The following is an 8,047-nucleotide window of genomic DNA, read 5'->3' as shown; positions in this document are numbered from 1 at the left end:
TCTAGGTTCCCTGCTATTCTTATGGCCAAAAGTTGTCCAAACTGGCCATCTTGAGAATAGCCTGTAACTATATCCTTTCCTTGGCCAGACTAGCTGACCTGGACTATAGCGCAGACCACAGTAACATGAGCTTCTCCGAATGCGTGGAGCAGTGCACGAGGACCTTACAAGCAGAAGGAAGATCTAAAAAAAGGAAGGTATGTTCCAGATGGTGGTGGTGGAGGGGAGCCAGGGGGGGGACTAACAGAAAATTAATCCTCAAAAATAGCGAGGCACAATTCATCTGAAGTGATTCCCTTCCTTGGAATTTTTCTTTATTCCTAGTCTTTTTCCTTTCCCCACTGTTTAAGTCGTTCTTATCCTGCCATCCCCCTCCTGATGGGCAACTAAAGGGAGGAAGAGCTCGGCACAGAGGAGAGGAAGGATAGAAAGCCACATTCCTCTCTAATCAAAAGCCTTTCTATCCTTCCTCTCCTCTGTGCCGAGCTCTTCCTCCCCTTAGTTGCCCATCACGCTTTAACACAAGCATGATCCTATTAGAGTTGTCTTGTGGCTGTTGTTGTTACAACAAAGCAGCCCAGGGTCACCTTCGGTAGATCATAAAGCACAATCATTCGACTGCATTTTCGTTTTGTTTAATCTAACACTTATCTCCACGAAAATCATCTGATAACAACAACAACAAAAATGTAGCTAATGGAGACACTGCATGTATAAACACATTAGCGAGATGCATGACCTGAAGAACATATGGGTATCTTGAGGAAACAACACGAAATCTAATTATGTATTGCATTCCTTTAGGTTATTTAACATTGAACCAATTAGGTGAAATCATCATCAAGCCACGTTAAAGAGGAAACTGAGCGTTCTGCCAGTTTTCCTCTCGGAAAGTGACATGGGTAAATTAAAAGAGTGATTGATGTCTTTGTTCAGCGGTTTATGACAAAAAGAGTTTTGTAAACTTGAATTGAACTTCCCCCTGCATTCTGGGCTCAGTTGTCATGCAGGATAATAAATCAGCAGGGCTTTAATGGATGAGTGGACAGCTAAACTGAGGCGCATTCTCCCTCTCCTCTCGTAGCACAAGCTACCTCCGATTCAGAAAGGCTTCCTTATTTCTTCTCTCCCCACTATTTATTGCAACAAGTCGTGTTACCCACATCCAGTTTATAAACACAACAGCACAGTCCATGTTGTTTCTTGTAGTTGCCACCAGTAATATTTATGACAGAAGCAACAGCATGGTGTTCTGCTCCTTGCAAAACACCCAGGAAAAAACACCTTGGGGCACAGACTCTTTAAAAGGCCAGTCGAATTCAGACCGAGTGACAGGGTGGTCCTGAGGATATATACATCTTATTAGATGTCCCTTGCATGTGTGCAGCTAATGAGACCTTATAACATTTTTTAACAGGCCATAAGGGACCACTTGCATGGGCTCATCCTATAAGATTGAAAAAAAAATTACCATATTTTCATGGTCATAAGAGCCAGGAAGAACCAGGGCAAAGGAAAAATGAAGTTATGCTTTCTGCCACCATCTTGATCCTTCCTCATCCTCTCTAATCACTGAGTCTAGTCACAATGCAATCATTACCCTGTCTTTCTCCCCCCAAATACCTGCACAGCCCTGAAGCACAGGAATTGCCCACTAGACACTGCAAAACTGACTCTGAGTCTTTATTATGTGGATGGGAGGGTGAAAGAAGAGAAATGCATCCCAGAACCCAGCATCTCCACCAACCCAAAGGGGAGTGGGATATGGGTTATTGCAGGCCAGTTTTCTGGGTCATGGATTCTTGATAGTTTGGGAACCGTTGTCTGAGATTATGGAAATGAAAGAAGGACTAACAACAGAAATTGGATGTAGGTTTTAAACACCTCCACGTTCAGGGATGTTCCGATCTGGGGTTTAGACTTGGACCCATCTTTTACAAGAAATTAAAAAGTTCAAAACTACCATTTATGTTGTTCATTCAGCATCAAAGTTATTCAAAGGTAAAACAAAACAAAACAAAACCGCTATCCGAGGCTCATAAACAATTAGACTCGCTGAAGGAGCACACGCCCCCTTATGAACAACCGTCCATCAGCAAAAAACAGCATTACAAAATGAGATCCACCAAACCCTCAAATTCCCAAAGAGCCACAACACCCACTCAGAAATAAAAGGGGGCTCTTCACCGTAGACAGGAGTACCAGGCTCATTAGTGTCACCGGTCCTAATCTGTTCTCAGAGTCTCACAAGCGCACGCTGTGTCAAGGTCCTAGCTGGAATGAGGCAAGTTTAAGTAACCCAAATCCTTTCCCACTAGGTGCATCAATAGGTGGGCCCTACAATATGCATAGTGTCATCCTGCTCAGTATTTCCCCGGATGCCATGTCTGAGGAAGATGCATAATTGCAGCTGAGACCAAAATGACCAGGCAGTGTTTGGACACCTTAACCAGTCAGAGCACTTGGAGCAAATGAGCATTTTATGGCTCCGTGTCTGGACAGTATGTGCCACTATTTTAGGGCCCCATCTGACTCCCGCAAAAACCAAGGGAAAACCCCTCCCCGAACCTTTGTTTTCAGTTGGAGCAGGATTAGGCCCTGTGACATTTAGAAATGGGGCAAGGTGAAACAAGGAACTGAATAGGGAGAAGAAAGCACTTTTCAATGCCTAAATTAGAGAGAGCATGATTTCCCTTCATCCGTAGCTGCGTAAAGACGAGATGTAAACACACGGTAATCATGATCAATTTACAGGGCTGAGAGATGTGTTCATAAATGATCTGGGGGTGGATACTAGGTAGTGTGAAAGGGTCTTGTACTCAGAATGTGGAAGAGGATACAATGTCTTGGACCAAAACCATCACTCTCTTATTAATTTCGAAATAGGCACGTTTCCTGAGCTCCGGGTGTGTTTTTAATCAGTTTTCAAAGCTGCTGTTAGCTGGGCAGTTCCACTGAATTATCAGCTTTAGAGGTTCATCCCCTGCTTTCTCTCTAAAATTTGTAACAAGTCAGATGAAAACATTTAGCCCCCAAGCCACATCCATCTAGCCATTACATTCTGCAGGACACTTATCAACTGTCATCTTTATTTTATAGTGGCTCTCCCTTGCCCTATCGCTCTTGCACTCAATTCTTGATCAGATCAAGTGTGCAATGGCACAGTAAGCTTTCCACACACAAAGAAGTAGCTGACTGGAGTTTGTTTTGGCAGGCAATGGCTCCAGATGTTGTATTTGCTGGATTGCGCATAGCCTTTTGCTTTGTTTTGGAGGTTGCACTATCTGCTGTTCCTGACAGTAGTCTGTTGTACCGAACTTGCTGTGGCCATAGGAAGCAATGGGTTCCCCCCAACATACATACGCACCATAGTGCTAATTAGAAAAGTTGACTTTATGCTACAAAAACCTCTTGAAAGTATTCCTCTTTCTATGCTTAAATGGAAGCTTATGGCTGTTGCAATTGAGACTTGAATGAAGGTGTTTGATGATTGCAAACTGCATGTAAAAGTGATTAGGAAGGAAAATTAAGGACTTCAACAGCCTTTCTAAAGCAGGGGTAGGCAAAATATGGGCCGTGCGCTAGATCCAGCCTGCCAGGGGATTTGATCCAGCCCACAGCGGGTCCCTCAGCCCCTCCTGGCCCAGGTGTGGGGGGCAGCCCTGGCTGTGCCGCATGCGGGCGGTCCCACTGCCCCCAGGCACGCGGCGGGGAGGGGCAGGGCAGTGGCCAGTCTCCCTTCCCAGCAGCCCCTGTATCAGCAGCTTCTTCCAGTCTCTGCCACTGAGCCCAGCCCTGCTGTGCAGGCACCCTGCTGCCTGAGGGCGCCCGACGGAGTGGGGGAGTGGGGTCTCCGCAGAGACCAGCCCGGGACAAGCGCAAGCTGGGTACGCTCAGTTGAGAAAATGGGATGGAGCTGCAGGCGGGCAGGGAGCAGCATCCAGGAGCAGGACAGGCAGGTGGGGCCGGGATCAAGGTTGCAGGGCAGAGACAGCATGGGGCTGGGGCCCAGGGCAGAGCTGCAGTCTGCTGCCCACACATCCCCTGCCACAGGCACTGGTTCCCCAGCCAGGGGCATGTGGGGAGCAGATTGCGGCTCTGCCCCAGGCCTGTGCTGTCATTACCCCGTGGTCCCAGCCCCAGCCCACTCCTGGATGCCACTCCCCACCCTCCTGCAGCCCCATCCCATCCACCCAGCCGAGCATGCTCTGCCTGTGGCTAGTCTCCAAGGAGACTTTGGGAATCACAGGGCAGTGATAACATAGGGCCAGATCCCAGGGCAGCACTACCTCCCACTCCTGTTGCAGACTGGGGGGTGGCAGCTCACCAAAACTCTCCTAGTGGCCCTCCAGCCCAAATAATTGCTCACCCCTGTTCTAAAGCAGTTATCATGGCTTGGAGGGATGGAGGAAATCTTTCATGCTGTCATACAAATGACTTGGAGCCTCTAGTAGTAAGCAACCATCAGTTCTTCTGGACCATGGTGTGCAAGAGGTCACCAGGGCTTTCAGTGACTTGGCAAGCTGAGTCCTGCTGGCTGGCTTACGATAAGAGGGAACACGCACCTTTAAAATGGTCATCTCAGGATGGGGCACGTTCTACCCTGGATCCTGGTAGAGGACAGAGAGTGCTGGCTGTGGGAGCTGTGGATGTAACAGCTAAAAGGGGACGGGTCAGAAAAGATGGGCTGCCTTGAATTTTTCTACATTCCAGGCACCTATTCAACATGATCCAAAGCTCAATGAAGTCAAGACAAAGGAATTCGTCCTGGACTTGGTGCCCTCTGCATCAGGGCCTGCTCTAGTGTTATTCATGCACTCCTGCTGCCCCAGGGAGCAGCGTACGAGACAGGCAGCTTCTTCCATTCCACTGTTATGATCACACGCACGTCAAATTGCAGATTCTTTTCGGCCGTTTGTTTGTTTTCTCCTTTTTGGTGTCCGTTTCCCCTCTCCTCCAGCCGTCCCTCTGCGCAGGCCATGCTTGTGGCACACTAGTCCCAATTCTGGTGCCATCCATATAGTCTAAATCAAGCAGCTCTGATCTGGATGGTTTATATTCTCACTTCGGACCATAAAGCATTAGGCCAGCTGCTGTGAGAGCCCGTGAGCTATATGCCTGGCTGCTGCCCGTCTACTAGATTTGACCAGTGGTTCTGTGTAGCTGTGAATGCACCAGCTAACACTGGCGTCTTCTCCTTAGACTTTGCCCCAAATCCCCTCCCAGCCTCAGTCCTCAACACAGGTGCTCCGGTCTGCCGTCACAACACAATCGCAGTGTTAGTGCCCGGCCAAAGGCCAGGGGAGAGGACCTGGTCCTCGATAACATCCCCTGTAAGTCACTCGCTCCACCATGCCGAGTGAAACCCCCCTAGCAGAGGGAGAGCAGACTTCAGAAAGGCAGGCTTGCTGCTTTCATTAGCTTTCTGCCGAGAATGTTAAGCCGGTCACCCGATGCAGCAAGGAGCTTTACTTTTCTGTTCAGCTGCAGCTGTTTAGCTTGCAAGGTTCATTTTTTTGTCCTTTTTGTTTTTGATTAGTTGTTCTGTTAGTCGGTAACATTGTTGAGTACATGGAAGCTAAGCTGGAGCAGGGAGGGTTTTTCCCCCCCCCCCCCCTCTCTCCTGGCAGTCGCAGACTCCAGATGTTCAGAGTGCTAGTTGGGAAGTCCTGCTGGCGCCACTTAGGGCAGAGGGCAGGGGAAAGGCACGCGAGCTGGAACCCAAAGCACTCAGTCACTGCAGGATTTGGCACATTCCCCAGCTTTCTGCTGGCACATTCCCCAGCTCTCTCCTGGCCATCTGTTCCAAAAAAACACTTTCAGAACCTCATCATCACTCAGGATACAACACTGAGAGCAGCTGTTATAGAGGCAGAAGGAAAAACCATGCAAAAGGTCTCTTTGTAAGGGAGGAAACTGGGTTATGAATAACAGCATAACAGTTGGAGCTCAATAAAAGTTTTCTGCTGGAATTTAGTTTCTTATTTTTAATTCCCGTTGTGTATGTATGTGTGTGCGTGTGTGAATATATGGTGAATACACACACCCAGCTTTAACTTTCTCTGTGTGTAGCTATATTCTTATACATGTAAAGTAAAAAGGCACATTTACTTATCTGTGTGTATAGAGTTCTCATACATGTATATATTTGCCTACAGTTTTAATTCTGTGAGTATATGTAGTCATATGTGAAATACACACATACACCATTTTAAATCTGGGTGTAGAGATATATTCTTATATACATATGTAAAGCATACACCATACACACATCGTATAAAGGGAATTTTAAAAAGGGAATCTGTAGGTATATACACACATACTCCATCATAGTATAATATGAAAATTCAAACAGTTAAGATAAAAAATATTTGGTTTTGATTGGTTGATTAATTGTTTTCAGTTAGCTGATTTTGATTAAGGTTATACAGTCTTCACTGTATGGGATTTGTATACAAGCTTAAAACGTTGCTGTAAATTTGTAATGCTCCCTGAATACTGCAAAAGAAATAAGTAGCTCTATTATAGATAATATAATGCAGAGTTTTCAGCAGCCTGTTTTGTTTGTTCCTTTGTGCAGGAGTGAAAGAGCAGTGACCTTATATCATGTAAAAGGTAGCACGAAGCACCAGTTGTACAGCTCCGATTTTGTCTGCTGAGAATGGATTTGTTTTAATATTAGTGTGTTGTGATTTATCTGTATGGACCCCCAGGTAAAGCTACAGCCCCTGCCCCTGAACATCCTTCAAACTAATTTGAAAGGCTTGTAAAGCGGATTGCAGCTCTGACAGGGAACGCACGTATTGATGTAATGATCAATACTAGCTTAACACACATCAGCAGTTTAGCTTCCCCATCTGATACACTAAAGTCTTGATTAGGTGAACCCCATTTATTCACCATAGATTCATGTACCACAGGGGTTTCTAATGCAAGGAGGGGTGAGGGTGGAAATCAGGTTCCCATTTCCCCCTCCCCTCACCAAGCAAAGCAGAAGATCCTGCTTAAAACAGCTTCATTTCCCCACTAGGAGAGTACAGCCAGTCAGCACATCTGCTTCCCTACAGCCACTTGGTTCAGTGTGCCTGGGGGAGAAAATGGACCACTCTGGTATGGGGACCTGTCTTAGTCATCTATAGCTGGGAAAGCAGCCCAGCAGGTTGAAATCTGTATAGGCCTTTCCAGTTCATTTCAGGTCCACATAATTGTGTTTTCAGCCATCCTAAGAGACTTCAGCTCATCTGGGTTCAACTGGCTAAAACGGGTAGGAAGCCCCCAGCACAGGTGCCAGAGTGTGGAGCATGAAGGCATTTTGCTGGGCCCGCGCCCCTTGGGATGGACGGTGGGGAAGGGACTGGGGCTTCACTCCCACAACAAGGATCAGGCCCCTTGTGGCTCCCCTGCCGTCTGCCCCGGCACGCCAACCTAAGTCAAGGTTGCAGATGTTTTTGGCACTCCACCCAAAAGCGTTGCCAGCCCCCGGGCTCGAATGTCATCCATTTGCTGTGCACAAGGAAGCCAAGCCACTCTGGATAGCATCACGGGCAGATCCATAATCGTGGAAAGGTGGGGGGGTGCAGCCACACACCCCTTTGGCAGAGTGGCTCATGCGCAGCAAAGAGAGCTCACCCTATGGACTCCAGAGCTGTGCGAGAGCGGGGGCTCTGGCCAGACCCCACACCAACCAGCTGGTGAGCTCAGAACTCATAGCACATGAGGAGCTGTGACATTGAAGTCCCAGTGGTGTACAGCCAAAGAGGGGGGTGCCCTGAATCTGCGCCCCCCCCCCGAATAGCGTAGGTCACATGGAAAGCAGACTACTACACAAATGCCATCCTAACAACTAGCCCCCAGCAGTTCTTCCATGGCAAGCACTGGCATTCAATACACGTGCGATTTGGGGAGGCTTAAGTGTCAAAGCGCATGGCGCTAAGGAGCTGTTCCAAGAGGGAGCAGCATAACCCATGCAACTGATATAAGCCAGACCTACCCCAAGATGCTTTTGCAGTTCTCTAAATTTGGTTTGACTGTGTTGACAGTGACCCTT

At 47.6% G+C, this 8,047-nt stretch overlaps 1 protein-coding gene across 3 annotated transcripts in view; it reads left to right on the top strand.

The window, feature by feature from the left end:
* The window catches only part of ATOH8 (atonal bHLH transcription factor 8), a 32,180-nt gene that overhangs the window by 16,288 nt on the left and 7,845 nt on the right, over window positions 1-8,047 (top strand). Inside the window, exon 2 of one of the 3 annotated variants that reach the window (XR_016440659.1) lies at window positions 89-197. Coding sequence is in view for 2 of the 3 variants with exons in the window: in XM_090035353.1 (XP_089891479.1) it covers window positions 6-197 (192 nt within the window). In the remaining variant the exon portion in view is untranslated. Of the gene's footprint in view, window positions 1-5; window positions 202-8,047 lie in introns of those variants that run through there. The other 2 variants (XM_090035353.1, XM_090035355.1) reach the window with 2 other exon arrangements.

The sequence above is a fragment of the Crocodylus siamensis genome, chromosome 2 (assembly GCF_052110815.1).
Source record: "Crocodylus siamensis isolate JL-2025a chromosome 2, ASM5211081v1, whole genome shotgun sequence".
Classification (NCBI taxonomy): domain Eukaryota; kingdom Metazoa; phylum Chordata; order Crocodylia; family Crocodylidae; genus Crocodylus; species Crocodylus siamensis.
This window is presented reverse-complemented; position numbering and strand designations above follow the sequence as displayed.